Source organism: Alexandromys fortis, unplaced genomic scaffold, assembly GCF_014885135.2.
Source record: "Alexandromys fortis isolate MF-2015 unplaced genomic scaffold, M_Fortis_MF-2015_v1.1 scaffold_68, whole genome shotgun sequence".
Taxonomy (NCBI): domain Eukaryota; kingdom Metazoa; phylum Chordata; class Mammalia; order Rodentia; family Cricetidae; genus Alexandromys; species Alexandromys fortis.
In genome coordinates this window covers 28681-45527 of record NW_026067948.1, presented here as the reverse complement: position 1 = coordinate 45527, position 16847 = coordinate 28681, and the positions used below count along the sequence as shown (strand labels likewise).

Here is a 16847-nt window from a genome sequence, read left to right as displayed (position 1 = left end):
CTCTAGAAAGCTTGGGACCAAAGTCACCATTATGTAGGAAAGCTGGGGTCTGAGGTGACTTGTATGCAGGGCTTCTATAGGAAAGCCAGTCCTTTATCCAGTGAAACTATTGGCAAAGCTTCATAAAACCACCTTTAGTTCCTGAGACTCAGTGGGACTGACACTAAGGTAATTAGTTCTTGAGCAATGCTGAGGCTCCTGATTGGTCCAAATTATCACCATCTGCATCACTTCAGTGAAGAAAAATGAGTCTTAACCTATTCCTTAATGGTGCTTATTTTAAAATCTGTTATTCTTAAGCACCCTGTTTAATATTCTAAGAGAAAAAGCCTCTTCTCTGTATTGAGAGGGCAGCCTGGAGTTGTGCTCTTTCTTAACACCTAATGCCTTGACATGTCCCTTGAATATACTTTGTTTAGTGGTGGTATTTATATCAATTTCTTAATGTCACAGAATTTTGTGAGAGAACCAGATAAATAGTGTTAGTACCTTTAATTTAGAAGAATTGAACTTCCTCTACTTCCCATCCCCCACAGTGGTAACTGTACAAGACGAACAATTGCAATGCCTGATTCAACCCTTTCATTTTATGCATAGGATGAAAGGCAAGGGAAGCAAATAGAATTTCAAGTCCTGCAACAATTAACCATCTTCTCTTTATTCCAGGGCACTGTTGGTCATAGGAAAGAAGGAAGAATTGCATTAAATATACTACTTAAAGAAAGGTAGATGTATAGTTTATTACCTGTCAAAGTATTGGAAAAATATAGTCAATTTGGAATCCAGCTGGTAGAAGAAAGAGGAGCTGCAGTCTGTTTTCTGCTATTCTGACAATTCACACTGCTCTATATCTTGCTGGTTCTCAAAATCTGTGCCCTAGTGGTAGGTCTCAGAATTTCTCCAATCGGTTTACTATCTGGATCCACAGTCCCTACTTTTTCTCTCCATCCTTTGGATCCTTGCCAACTCCCCTCCCCTTTCTTTTGCTACTGAACTTGCTCCATTTATGCCTTCCCCAGGGTATCTCAGTCTTGTTCTTAGAAAAGTCCAAGCACAGCAAAGTGGTTCCAAACATGTTTACACTCATTTTCTAGAAAGTTATGATTAGATAGATATATGTATGGTGGGACTCAGGCATCTTTATTTGAACTCTCTCAGTGATTTTTAAACAGTTTCCCATTTAGTAACAAATATCCACTATACTAGTGTGTTTAAATTCATGATACATTTGAATTTCCTTAAAACATGCTTGAAAGACAGATGCTGATTTACTAGTTCTAAGAGGGACCCAACTCTATTTTGTAAAATTAGACTACAGTTTTTTCTCTTTTTCTTGGCTTATAACATTATTTGAATATTCCCTTCTGAAATTGTTGTGTCAGAAAACCCTAATCAGTGGCATCAGAAAACCAGGTTTTAATAGTAGTACCTTCCTTAAAACCTCTTGAGCACTTGGAGACAATGTTGAGTGCCTCCAACACAGCTGTGAGGAGTTCTGTGCCCTTTTAGCACATGTTCTTGGCAAATTTGTCCTTTCCTTCACTGTACACTTGCAGATGGCTTTCATCATTGTGGCAGGGATCTGCCTCTGCCTCTATTTTCTGTTTCTGTGTTTCATGGTATTTCAGGTATTTCGAAACATCAGTGGGAAGCAGTCTAGTCTCCCAGCCATGAGCAAAGTCCGGCGGCTCCACTATGAGGTAAGCAGCTATCTTAGTTCATTCTAGAACTTATGCTAATGATCTCTAGCAGGATGTGTAAACACTCACCTCTGAAAGTTGAAAGTTTTAGTTTCAAATACACATTAAGGGGACATCAAAATGATCCCAACTAGTAAAAGTGTTTGCCATGCAAACCTGACAACCTGAGTTTCTTCTCTGGAATTCACAGTCAGAGCTGTCTTTTGAAAGCAGTTCTCTGACCTCTACAAACTCACTGTGGCGTGTGTGTGTCCAAATTTTTATCTCTCTCTCTCTGTCTCTCTCTCTCTGTCTCTCTCTCTCTGTCTCTCTCTCTCTGTTGCAAATAAACACACACACACAAATAAGTAAGTAAAATAAGTAGAAATTAAGAACTTTTCATATAGGATCCTGGGACAAATAAAAACACACCCAAACAGCTATATTTCCTGGGGTTTTCTAAGGTGTAAATGTGTTTTCATAGCAGTAAGATAGAAACCTGCCCAATGGGTTCTTTTGATGGAACCTAAGTGCTTACTGGATGAGATGGGATACTGGGCCATGTAAGATTGGCCCAGTTTGTGGTATGGCTTTCCTCCTAACCCATGGTGTACTGCACAGTTAGTCCGTACAGAAGACACCTAATCAGTAGGCACCATTCTTTAAACCCTGATAATTTTGGAAACCAAAAGTACTTTCTCAGGCTTGTCTGTTTCCAGAGCTGGAGTGACAAATGAGAATATTAAACCAAATTGATTTCACTTTGACTAATACAACACCCCTCCCTAAATTGGAGAAGAATTTTATTATAACTGTAGAAAGCTTTTGTTTGGTAACTTTAAGTTTTGTGTAGAATTATATAATCTGTTTATCAGGAAACTTTGTAGCTTAATGATGTGTTGTGAATGTAAAATCATAGACTCCAGCATCATTGCTTCATGAGAGATAAGAATATAGAAAATATTTTAAGAATTCCCTCAGCTACATTCACCTTTACAGGAAGGATGTTAACATGTCGAACGATTTTACTGTCATTCTTAGGGATTTGGTTTTGCACATAGGTAGGTTGGTAAGTAGACAGACAGACAGACAGACAGATAGATATGAAGAGAGGAGGGGGCAGGGGGAGAGAGAGAATATATTGAACAATTCTTCCTGTCTTTTTTAATAGGGTCTGATTTTCAGGTTCAAGTTCCTCATGCTTATCACCTTAGCCTGTGCTGCCATGACTGTTATCTTCTTCATTGTTAGTCAGGTGAGTGAACCCTAAGCCTTCTCAAGAGACTGTCCTTGGAGTGGTCCCCATCTCTAACAGAGGAGATTTTTCAGAGTTGCTGAGAACAAAAGCAGAGAGGCTTACTTTCTTTAGCTAAGCAAAACACTTTTTAGATCGCTCCAGCATGGGACTTTCCACAAGCTGATGACATAAACTTCCAGTCCTACCTCGTAGAAAGTTGCTAAGTATTTAGGCTAAAACCTATGAGCCATATTGAAGGGACATTTCATTTCAGAGAGTAAATGTTTCAAGACCTGTGATGTAACATTGGTAAGCATGTGCTAATTTGATTGGGTCATTACTTAGCATTAACGAAGAATCTTTGACAGGCCTTTAGTCATTCTGTGTGATAATTACATTGCCACCTAAACATGAACATGACTCAAAAGTCCCATTGATAGAAAATTTTCTGTATACTATTTCTTAAACTCAGTTTGATGTACTTTAAAATCTCAATAATGATGTTTGTAATATTTTAAAATATTGATTACTTACTTTGAGAAGTGAAAAAGTTTATCTAAAATCTGATATAGAGTGCACATATTAGTCAGATGGGTTTCACAAAGTTCTTCTGAGATAAATTGGATAGAGACTATTAGTCATGTTTCTGAAATTATCATTCCCATGGCTTTTGAGGTATTTTCATACATTCTGTTTTCCAGAAATGTAGTAGTAATTTAGTGGGTTATTTAGCATTTCTTAACATACTAACATTAATCTTTTTTCACTATGCAATAGTACCATATATAGAAGTAATAGCCAAGTATTTAGTAGAGTCCCTGGTATGTCATAAGCATGAACAGCTTTGTTAGTAACTTACCAAAATGCATACAAATTGGAGACTAGAACTCAGTCATTTTGGATCTTTTATTGGATCTATTTGGACAGCATAGAGCAGCATTCTGGTATAGCCTTAGGAGAAGGGTGATATATTCTTTCATTTACTAGCAAATTTTTCTTTAGTTTATGAACTCTGTGTGAATTCCTTTGACAATCTAGTGAAGCTATGGTTCTGTTCTCAGAATGCTTCTAAATAAGTAAAATTAAATATTTCAGATTTCAAAGGGAATCATACAATTATATATATGTATTTAATTATATACATCATAGATAACTCATACTTACTATAAATATGTCCTTAGCAACTAATTCATTTTTTTTATTTTTTTAGAATAATCTTTTTCATTTTATATACCAATCTCAGTTTTTCCTCCATTCCCTCTTCCTGCTCTCCATTTCCCCCGCTGGCCCCATCTGCTCCTCAGAGAGGGTAAGGGAAAGTCAACAAAGTTTGTCACCTCTCTTTGAGGCAGAACCAAGGCACTTCTCCCTCTATCTAGATCAAACAAGGTATCCCTCCATAGAGAATGGGCTCTAAAAATCCAGTTCATACACTAGTGATAAATCTTGATCCCACTGCCAGTGGTCTCACAAACTGCCCAAGCCACCCACATTCAGAGGGCCTAGTTCATTCCTATGCAGGTTTCACAACTGTCAGTCTGGAATTGTGAACTCCCACTAGCTCCGGTCAGCTGTTTCTGTAGGTTTCCTCATCATGATCTTGACCACTTTGCTCATATAATCCCTCCTCCCTCTCTTTGACTGGACTCCAGGATCCAGGAGCTTGGCCTAGTGCTTAGCTGTGGATCTCTCCATCTGCTTCCATCAGTTACTGGATGAAGGTTGATCATATATAGAAATAAATTAAACAATATACCTACATGTGTTTGCACATTGTTCACTCCATCTTCTTTTACTTGTAATAGGAGTGTGTTTGTATCAAACCATTTATAAAACCTTGGAAACTTTATTCCAAATATAGTAAAGCTATTGCTAATTCAGAATGAGTTCTTCCTAAATTTTTATTACATTTATTTGTATGTTTTATTACATTTATATGTGTGTATCACATATGCAATAGGAGTCAGTTTTCTCCTTCTTCCATGTGAATCACAGGGATAAAATTCAGATCATCAGCCTCAGCGACAAATAAAACCTTTATCAGTGGAGCCATATCTCTGGCTCTTGAATACATCTTTAATTCAGTTAAGTCTCAAAGACTCAAATTCAAGGAAAGGGTTTGGGTTAAGCTTGACTCCACTTTTGGCTAATTTCCTTCTGTGATCATTATACTTCCTGGTTTCTCCAGACCCTTAGCAATATGGTGTTTTTATACGGCCTACTGAGTTTCTTGACTGAGAAAATAAGGGGACCCTCACCTAGAGGTGGAGTCTTCATTAAGATGTACCGTGTTCTCAGGAGCATGAAAGGGAACAGTACTTCCATTCCTGAGGCCTACTTCTGCCATTTTTCAAAGCTGCAGTCCTCTCATGCCCACTTTGTGGCCACAACCCTCCTCAGTGACTTAACTGCAGAACTCCTTCCACCTGAATTCTAGAGGAATTAATCCTCAAGATGACTGGCTGTTCTTTGCCTGAATTTAATTTTATACATGTTTGGCTGTTGCTTTAAAGTGGTAGAAGATGTCTTATGAGAGAATTTAAAGATTTTCTTTGCAAATAATTAGTTTTTCATTATCACATTATTGGGCTCTGGCCAGCTTTTTATATTAGCTGCTATAGTTAGATGGGTGGATTTCAACTCTAAAGAAAGAGATATGATGTCTTTGAATTCCATTAGCAACATACATTCCTCCTGCTTTTTTTTCTTTTTCTTTCTTTTTCTTTTTTTAAAGGTTTATTTACAGATACTTAAGACATTCTCCTTCCTAACTCTGTTTTCTTGGTATTGTTAATAGAGTCATCAGAGGATTTATTTTCTAATATCATTTTTGAATGTCACAACAATGAGCTTACCTGAAAGAAAATCCATTGGGTAACTTTTGAAATGGACCTCAGCATTAGGTAAAAGGGATGTTTTTAAAACTTCCATTATATTTATTGGGAGAGCTTCCATTTAAGCCCTATGAAATATATGTGGGGAATCTTGCTAGGATTTTGAAGCTCTGAGACCAGGAATGAAAGGCACATAGGAAGCTCTTAGAATGTGGTGACCTTGAGGCTTTGTAACTGGGACTGAGGTTCAGTCTTTAATGCCTGCTATTTTAATGATCTGAGTCACAGCAATGAAGAAATGCTGTACCACAGTTTGGTCTTTCAGTCCTGTTCCTTCTAGAAGAGAGAAGTGTTTAGTTTAGAGGTGGTGTTAGCAAGGAACAGAAAAGAAGTACAGTGCACAGAAGGTCACCGATTTTTACCGAAGGAACACCCAGAGACTTGATATTCAGGTAAAGATATATGTAATAAACTCCCAGAGACCCAGCTCCTCAGTTCTTTTTCTGGTATGTGATCACTTCAGTTTGTGGCTTAGACAGCTGTAAGGAAATGATTCTTGTATTTGGAAATCTTGTTGTTAGTGGAATGTTGGTTGTCAAACTACTGGGTATAACGAGATTTGTCCTCACTTGACTGCAGGGGTATAAATATGTCTCTATACAGAAGGAATCTGTTGTCATGTAAAATCAGGAAAAAGGAAGAGTATGTAGAGGGTAACATGGTTTTTGATATTTGGTGATAACAAATTGTTATTCGGTGTTGCAAGTACTTGAGTTATCTTTTTCTCTACGAAAGTTAAAATAGGAAATGGCTACTCCTCTTACTTGCCTTGTAAGAATTTGGATCTACAATGCCTGATCTGTTGAGGTTGCTCATTGTGGATCATGATAGTGAGAATGTGCTTAGAGTTCGGTCTGTCTAAAGCATGAGTAGTTGAGAAAACATAGGGAGAAAATACAATCTAGTTTCTAAACCCTGGAGTTACAATATCTACATGACTATTTTTTGTAGTTTACCTCGTTGCCTACCACGAAATAAGCATTTACAGATAGAAGTTCAATCTTTGGGTACTTAAGTAAGTATATTCCTAGCAACATCTATGCCCCAGAACAAATAAAAGAGGGCACGATTCCATTATTTTCTTAGAAAGACTCAGCTCCTATGTATTTTTTATTAATGGAGCATCTCATTCATAAGATTTTTCTGAAAAACATTACATATTCTGTCTACTCTAAATTATACATTACCGTGTTTAGGATATACATGGCATTTACAGTTTCTTCATAACCCCTACCCCCAGATTTGAATGTATAGACTTGTGTATATATGCTGTTTTAACAATGGTCAGTGAAGTGAGCTTCCAAGTAGTTGTTTGCTCTGCTGCTTTTAAAGACCAACCCTGTTTAAGATAATGTCCTACCCTTGTGTTGTATAGTCACTAAGAAGACTATTTGGACCAATGACTATGACTTTCTGAGATGAGCAATCTCGGGCAAGATATGGAAATACTGTCTTTGGTCTTCGTTAATTTTTGTTGCTGTGATCAAGGCAACTTTTAAACAAAATGACTTATTGGGCTTGACAATTTCAGAGGGTGAGTCCATGGCCATCCTGGAAGGGAGAATGACAGCAAGTAGGAAGGTTTGGCACTAGAGCAGCAGCTGATAGCTTACATCCTGATCCACAAGCCTCAGGCAGAGATGGGGGTAACTGGGCATGGTCTGGGCTTTTGAAACCCCAACCTTCCATAAAGTACAAGATGTAACGAATACTTACCATGTATTGATTTTTCTTCTTACTTCTACATAAAATAATTGTGATTTATTATGGACTGTAATATTTTCTTTACTTTTCAGATAGATATTCCTCCCTTCATTCATTGCTCTTCTACCTCTCCCTGTTTTCCCTCTTCTTTCTTATTTCCCTCCCTCACTACTCTTTCCTCACTCTTAATCATTAAATAGTACAGTTCATGATAAGGTCCCCTACAACTTCTGGCCTAGTATCTTCCCCAACTCCTTGGATAGTGATAATTCCCACAACCTTTAACCTCACCAGCTAATGGTATTGATCTCTCTGGGGCTTCCCTCATCTGGACATCATCAGCCTCATGTATAAAAAAAATTGTTTCACTTCGAGAATCTCTTTCCTTTAAAGCCTAGGTTATAATTATCAGCTGATAGTATTCCCTGTATACCCACTAAAAGGCCTTATTCCCCCAGTTCTGAATATCAGTTAAGAATTTTCTCTCCCCCACACAAGCTAAAAACCCGTCCTTTAGAGCCCTAGTATTATCTTGGAATCCAATAGTCTCACCACTCAGAGCCTGTTTTTATTCTTCTACACAAATTGTTAAGACTCAAAGTCCATCCCAGATAATTATTTGGAGCCTATGGCATGGCTAATTCATTAGTCTCCTCCATTATGAGCAGTACCAACATCCATCAAAACTCATCCTCAATCAATAGTGATTCATAGTCCACCCTGCTGAATTCCTGTGTTCAGTTCTAGCTCTACTTTGTTTCTCTATGTTCCCAGAGACATTCTTATAGCATTTCTGTATCAATGGAGTACTGTGTGAGTACCAGGCCTGCAGGTATTTCCTTAGACAAGTCAATCCTGCAAATTCTGGCAAGAATTAATCAAAATATCATTTCTATAGAAGGAGGAAACCTCAAGAAGCCTCAATCTTAGACAAAGAACTACAGGCAACCAAGAAATGCAAAAAGCAGAAGAAAAAGTATTATCCACAGAATAGCAAATAAATTGGCTATCTAATACCAAATGGTCAGCCCAGAAAACATATACATACAAGTAATATGAATTAAGACCAAATATATGTGTTTGCATATTTAATTACACATACACACACACACACTCACACACCAACGTTTAAATGAAAAAGAGACTGTAAATTTGAAAGACATTGGGTGTGGGACTGTACATGGTATAGTATACATGATGGAAAAGAGAAGGGTGAAATAATTTAAGCAGTATATTATAATCACAATAATTAAGTCTTTAAAAATTCCAATGTAACTCTTCAGAAGAATTGAAAAAATACCAGTTATATTAAGCTAAAATTTAAAATGTCAATTATGAATTTTGTTAGTTTATGTCCCAAAATGTAACCTCTTACATGCCCTTTTCTTAGTTGAAGGCCCATTACCCCAAAGCTACTTTGTTCTGTCTTGCTTATATTTTAATGAGCCCAGCCTTTCCTGTTACCTGGACTAGACCAGAAGCACAAATTTCTGGAACTCTCTTAAAGCTTCTTTTCTACCATCATATTTATTGAACATAAGTCTGTGTTCCACATGGTATAATTTTTATAAAGTGGGCACAATTTGTATTTTAATGTTATTGTGGCATTTGGAAACATTGCTAAGAAGTCATAAATAGCTTGAATTGTGACACATGGTCTAAAATAAGTAATGGTTTTAAACTCTTTGTCAAAACCATCACCTGGACATTTCATAAAATGAGTTCTTTTACAAAATGAGTAAGAGTTTATGGTAGTTGTGTGGTATGTATGAGTCACAAAAGATAGAATAACATTGGTAAGCTATAACTGGATTTCCTGGTTTCCAGACACTCCAAGTTTTTCAAAACAAAACAAAAAAATATAGTTAACATCTTGCAAGGCTTAGGACCCCAATAGGTCATGAGAAGTAGAAAGGAAGGCCTGAATGAACACAGACCCACTATATCATAAACAGAAGTCAAGCTCAACCTTTTTGTTGAAGTCATTAATGTTCCAACTCAGCTTGCCATCTTGAAATTTAATAGTGGCTCCTAGATAAGGTCTGTATAGCCCAGATTCATTAAGCTGTCAAAAAAGCATGTACACATTACTTTTTCTTGTCCACATTTAAAATAGCCTATACCAAGCCAGAGTGTTTGAAATCATTTCAGTGAGCTCAGTGTTCTTACAAAGTATGAGTCATTTAGCAAAACAAATATGTAGTAGTTGTTAGTGCAAACCATATATTTTCAAAGCACTCTAAAACAATGACCAAGTCATCTCAAACTGAAGCAGTTTTTTTAACATGTCTTACAAAATCACAAAGCATATGGTAGCTTCCTAATTACCTTTATTGATAGTTTACCTAGAATGATATTTCATAAATAAATACAATTTGTTGTTCTTGTCTGCTATTAAATGTAATTACTAGAAATTGTATATATATTCAGTTCTCATTGATAACCTACAAGTTTTTAAGGAAACTGAATTTCAAAGACTTTACTCTTTCTTTATTGAGTAAATGTGCACTTTTGTTTACTGTACTCACATGGTACATCAAGGACCAAAGATGTTGCAGTTGCAGCAAGTAAGTTAGAGATGTTTTCTGCCTCAGGGAGCTGGCAGAGAAGAAATTGTAGTTGTGGATGGAGTCAAACACAATCCCTTAAATGAAGAATAAGTGTACTTCCATTTCTAAGAAGAGACATTATCAAAGTTATACTAATGCATATTCAAAATAAGAACCACTGAATTTTCACTTGACACTAGTCAGGAGACCTTAATTTACACAGATTTAGTTCATATTAAAATGTGGACTCTTACAAAATGTGAAAACTTTAACGTTTCCATTTGAAGAAGAGCTCTGGCTTTCATGGTGATTGATTTCTATTTTGGTATTATGCTTCTCTGTTTCACTTGAATGCCTTCTTTTTTATCTATAGGTGACAGAAAGACATTGGAAATGGGTGGTGTCACAGTTCAAGTGAACAGTGCTTTCTTCACCGGCATCTATGGAATGTGGAACCTGTATGTCTTTGCTTTGATGTTCTTGTATGCTCCATCCCACAAAAACTATGGGGAATACCATTCTAATGGTGAGTCTCTGTCTTTTCATTTCAGATTTATTCAGGATAGAATAGACCTTTGTTTCTTCAAGATTTAGATGGCTAAAACACTATGTTCATCAGTTAAACTTTCTTCCAGATGTCTTTCTAATATAGGCATTGAGTAAGTGAGCACTTGAGATTCAAGAAATATAAAACAGCAATTTAACACAAGATATATAGCTCTTGAAATAGCCATTTTTTATTCTCCAAAATATGTTAAGAATGTTAAACACAAAATATATTAAGGCTATTTATAAAATGTATTCCAGTTACAGTAATATAGAATCAAATTTGTTTTTCTCACTTTTCCTTGAGTAAAATGGACTCTTGGAAAGCATGTCACATTTGTTTCTCCAACCATGAAGGTCAAATACTGAGGTACTAGGTAAAGGTACTTAGGAATTGATTTCTTTTCCCTGATTCTCTTCATGTTCTCTCTCTCTCTCTCTCTCTCTCTCTCTCTCTCTCTCTCTCTCCCTCTCTCTCCCTCTCTCTCCCTCTCTCTCCCTCTCTGTGTGTGTGTGTGTTAGGATCAATCCAGGATCTCATATATGCTTAGCAAGTATTCACCCAGTGATCTATATTGCCATGTTTTCAAGAATTTTTTTCTCAAACCAATTTTGTTTCCATTTTCAAATAATTTCTGTTTTCTAGTGCTGAGAATGCTACCTTTTCCTACCTTACAATCACAGAAACCTGAGGCATTCAAAACTAATTGTATTTATCCTATCTGGTAATGTCAGAGAAAAGAAAATGGAGAATTTGTTGAGAATTTGTTCTCACAAAGAATCTGTAAAACACTCAGAATGGCCACAGTATGTGAAAGTTTTCTTAATTCTCCATCTGTCTCTAATAATGTTTTCAGAGTTTTTTTCCCTTGTATTGTGTGGTAAAAGACTTTGAGAACCCAGAAGCCAAGACAGAGATAGACTAACAGATGGAGAAAGACTTTGGCAGGAATAGTGGTTAATGGAGTTTGGAGCCAAATAAAGGAATCCTTACTCCTTCTCTGCTACTGGCATATTCCCAATGCCATACCCTAAGGGGGAAAATTGCTCTGCAAGGTGCAAGAATAATATATTTTGCTGTACAGATTTTTCACTGTGAGTCTTCCTCTAGCACATTAGGTTGACAATTAGTGCTTCATTATCCTCCCATCTTACAAGGAAATACAGGACATTCTAAGCATCCAACAGTGCACATTGCAAATCTATATAGACCACAGCTTCCTTGTTGCTTCTCAGATTTATATGCTAAAAACATATTGAATATTAAAACAAAATTATTATTCCAAAAGTCCCTCCTTATTGTTAGATTTTATATTTATTATCTGTAAGTATGACCATTATTAGTATATATTCATAACACATTTCACTTAAACTTCGTACTTCACTGGTGGTCTTGTTGGCATTTGGAAACTGTAAAATTGAAGAAGAGATGATAGAACCTGAAGGTCAATAGCATAGAGCCTGGTTCGTATTGCTGTAGTTTGTATATGCATCTAATATTACTATGAGTCAGTATGGGCAGTTACTAATCCTTGGCTATTCATCAGCAGAATGGGAATGATGTGACAGCAGAATGCTTTGTGGATTTCTGCATTAGTGTTTGTATAACACCCAAACTTGTGTCAGAGCCAGGAGTAATAGTGCATACCTGTAATCACTGCAATCCAGAGGCATGGGCAGTAGGATCTTGAGTTTGAGCCCAGCCTTGGCTAAATAGTTAAATCCTGTCTCCAAAAAAGAAAGGAAAGAAGAGAAAAAGAAGGGGCAGGGAAAGTTGTCAGGCATGGATACATACTATAACATAGATGCCTATTTTTGATTTTTTTGCTTGTTTTATCTTTTTATTTTTAAGTGAAAGTATTTTGGCTATTTCTTTATAAAATATGCAACATCATATACATTTTTAGGAGAAAGGAATCCATTAGGTAAACAGTATTCTTGTAATGGTCAGGATTGTCTTTGAAATTCTGGTGAATGTAACATATATGTCATCATATATGTTCTGGCTTTGATATGATGGCTCAGCTTAAACATACAAATCCATAAGTTGCTCTTTGAATAGAAGTGTGAGTTTTCTGCTTTTCTTGAACAACTGAGTCATGGGCTAGAATGCAGGCGTGTGTGTGTGTGTGTGTGTGTGTGTGTGCACATAAGAATGATGTTAGAATGATGACATACACATGACATGAAAGCAAAAGAAGGCTATTTGAGTTGAGAGAGGTAAAGTTTATGACTAGAAAGAATGTGCTTTTTATAAAAGTAGTGGTTGTTCTTTGCTTGACATAGATTTGGCAACTTCTCTCAAGGTTTGTTATACATTTTTTTTTCTCTCAAGGTTTGTTATGCATTTTTTTTCTCCTGCCCAGAAGTAGAATTTAATGAAAGTGCTAGAGGCTTCTTTATTTAGAATGTTCTTTGCCTAAGTCTTGAGAGCTGGAATTTAATGATGCAATAGATTATGGTATACCATACTGAAAATGAAGCTATAATTAAAAACAAATACCACATGGTATCATTGAACAAACATATCATCTAAACAATCTAGTTCCTAAAGTGGATGACCTGTGTGATTCTAAGACTTTCAATCACTGGACAGTATCTAAGGAACTCTTGGTTGATCTCTCCCTAAGATAGTATTCAAAGGTCATTCATAGGTCTCTTAATGTTCTGGACAGTGTCTAAGAGATTGTCAGGTCACTCTCTGCCCCTAACCCTAAGTCTGAGTTTAATTATATGCTGAAACTAAGAAAATACTAAGTTTCAGAAAAATACTATAGTTATATAATATGAAAATCATGTACATGCTCCTGCATACATGCCCACATTTCATGTTCTATTTTCCTATTCTCTTATCTACAAATGTATGTACCTCTCAGAGTGAAACTGACCATTGATTCTGGGTGTTTTCTACTCTCTTCTCACTAGTTTTCCTAATTAAGGAAGGCCATGCTATTTTATTTCTGTCTTGGTATCTCACAGTCCTGAGGGCATGAAAAAATTTGGCACACATATTTGTTTCTTTGTTTCTGAAGAAGAAAGTCCATGATTGCTGTTGATACATATTAGCTTAGCCTAGTACCTGACTAGGATAGGCATGTCTTGTTTATAAGATGTTACTGTAGGTTTCTCTCCCATTCACCAGTTCATGCATAACCATTCTGAGGCTTACTATTAATTACAAACTGTTTGGCCTGTTATCTCATGCTTATTATTAATTAACTCCTACAACTTAAATTATCTTATTTTATTATTTCATATTTTACTACAAGGCTTGTTACTTCAAATCTTGCTTTTCTGGCATCTGCTGGCATCTCTCAGATTCTGCCTTCCTTTTCCAAATCTTTGTTTGTATTTTCCACCTGGCTCTATTCTGGCTGGCTATTAGTCAAATCAGCTTCTTTACTAACTAATGGTAATAAAATATATTCACAGCATACAGGAGGGCATCCCACATCAGTAGGAGACATAGTCATTGTATATGCTATCATCAGTAGCTGATTTGTGCCTACTCAACCTTGCACATCTTCTGTGAGGTACTTTTTACTGACTTAGCCCACTGCATAGATCTCAGAGTCAGGAGCACTTTGCCAGGACTCACTGCTGTGCTTTTATGTATCTGTCCCTCCATGGGGGTGAGGTTGGTTCCCTTGCTTTTCTTCCCAGGCTCCCCACCTATTTAGCTGGCATGATCAAATTGACTGCACCTTAGCTTGCTCTTATGAGTATTAAATAAGATTGAATAATAAGTATTTAAAACACCATTAAGTACAAGGTAAGCTTTCATTAAATGCTGATAATAAATGATATCAGCAGTGGTTTAACTCATATATCATAAATGACCTTTCTGAGGACAAAATGTGACATTAATAAAAATTAATAAATTCTAAAGAAAAATGTTGAGAGAGCCTATCAGGGTAGAATGTGAAGTGCCTCTCTTTCATCCTTGAATAAGTATAACACCAAATACTTTCTTTCAGGTGACCTGGGTATCCACAGTGGAGAAGAACTGCAGCTCACCACCACAATCACCCATGTTGATGGACCGACTGAGATCTACAAGTTGACCCGTAAAGAAGCACAGGAATAGGACGCTATGGTGCTGCACTGGGCTGGAATTGTTTTTCTATCCAGCCTCTTCTCTAGAGTGGAGAGCCTACTATATATCCAGAGTTTAGTGAAAAGTGGATGCCTAGTGCTTCTTAGGTATGGTTTCTTAGACCAGTGAGTGGACATTTTTCTGATAACTTCGGACAGTGACTTTTGCAAAACTTCTGCTACGAATATATCATGTGTGATAACAAAAACTGATATGACCCATTGTTTGTGGTCATTGTTAAGTTAGTGACATAACAACATATGTAGCAGGTGGGTTAGTAACACTCATATGGAAGGGTATATTCTTTGGGATGGTTTGGGCCAATAGGATCTATATTGGGTAGATTATGACTTTTTATTTCCTGTTTTTGATCCTGGGATGTGTTTAAACATTGTTTGTAGTCCAACATTTGCTCATGTGTTAGTCTTTTCACCCTCCTCCATGGATACTTCTTTTTATCTTATTTATATCACCAAGTATCCAACTGAGTTATTATTTAAGTTGCGGTACAAATCTTCCAATTTTTTTTGTTTTGTTTTTGGTGTCTTACTACAAAATAATCAAATTTCATGAGAAGTTCTATTATTCTGGATGGATTTCAGCTTTGAAACCAAATCTGTGTATCTGGTACTAATATGTCTGTTTGTTAGATGTGGATTTTGAGAAATATTTGCTAAACTACCCAAGTAGGATTTCTGTTATTAAACAACTTTTGGGTCATAAAAGCCTTTTTAACTACTTGCTTAAAATGTGTTTTCTTTTGATAAAATATTTCAAACAATCTCCAAAACTGTAAATCTAATCATTTGAATAAAACTAATGTAAATATGCTCTCCTTGCTGCCGCAGCAATGTTCAGGCATGCGGATTTAAGTTTGCCTGGATCATAGAGTAGCTTGCTGCTGGCAGAAATATTGACTATCTGTTCCTAGAGGTGAATCAATACCTTCTGTACCAGGTATTAAGACTTTCTAGGCTAGCAAAGAATAGGTGAAGTATCAGATGGTTTAGACCCTCATGCACACTGATCTTATTCCTGCATCCACTAATTACCTGATATTGGTTTTGTTTGTTTGTTTGTGCTTTTTTGATGATAAAGAAGCTACATGGTAGATACAACACTAATCCTTAATTTAGAAGGTGGTTTCCTATCAAAGGTCTCTCATGCACTAGTCATGTGACCTTGTTCAAGATATCTGACATGGCTATTTTCTCACTTAGCATTCATAAAGTGTCATTGTGTGCCAAGTCACAGTGAAAAATAATGTACGTGGAAATGCTTTATCAGTTAAACATTCACATAAATAGATTCCCTTTGCAATGTAACAATAATTCCATAAGTGTCATTTTTAGATAATGCTGACTAAATTGAAGTTGGTGATATATTCTTTTAAATTTACCTACCTGGCAAATCCCACCCTAGGATTTTTCTAACTTTGGCTAGAACAATGATAAACAGTGACAGAAAAAAAAAAAACCACTTAGGTTTTGACTGTTGTTTTTATGCTAACCTAGTAAATGTTGAATAAGTATGTGGTCTATTGTATACAGCATTTACATACTAATCTGAAACCAAAGTATAAAGTATGAAGTACACCTTGTTCTATGTTTATAGTATGGACGATAAACTTCAAGCACTTCCCCTTCTTGAAGATGGAGTGAGGTGTCTCTATTCTTTTTTGTTTGTTTGTTTTTCGAGACAGGGTTTCTCTGTGGCTTTGGAGCCTGTCCTGGAACTAGCTCTGTAGACCATGCTGGTCTTGAACTCACAGAGATCCGCCTGCCTCTGCCTCTCGAGTGCTGGGATTAAAGGCATGCGCCACCATCGCCTGGCTAGGTGTCTCTATTCTTTGGGATGGGATAAGAGCCTGAGAAAGCATTTAAGAAGTATTACTTTACCCAGGGCCAAGTGATAGAGTGTATAACATTAGTAAAGTCATAGAAGCAATGTAATATGGAGAATATCTGAGTAAGTTTGAGTGTCAAGCCTGGATAGTATTTAGAAAGACAAAAGATGAGTCCTGTGCCCTTGAAGCCAGAATACAAATGATTTTCAATGTCATAATAAGAGTTATCAGACAATTGCAAGTTTTATGCAGAGAAATAATATGATTAGAATCACCTCTGAAACCTCTTGATGGAC

At 36.4% G+C, this 16847-nt stretch overlaps 1 protein-coding gene across 1 annotated transcript in view; it reads left to right on the top strand.

Annotated features, from left to right (window-relative positions):
* The window catches only part of Wls (Wnt ligand secretion mediator), a 79872-nt gene extending 64429 nt beyond the window's left edge, over positions 1-15443 (top strand). The window contains 5 exon segments of the mRNA XM_050149460.1: positions 1557-1700; positions 2851-2934; positions 10437-10458; positions 10461-10589; positions 14587-15443. Coding sequence (XP_050005417.1) covers positions 1557-1700; positions 2851-2934; positions 10437-10458; positions 10461-10589; positions 14587-14696 — 489 coding nt within the window. The 3' untranslated portion in view covers positions 14697-15443.
* The last annotated feature ends 1404 nt before the right edge of the window (positions 15444-16847 follow it).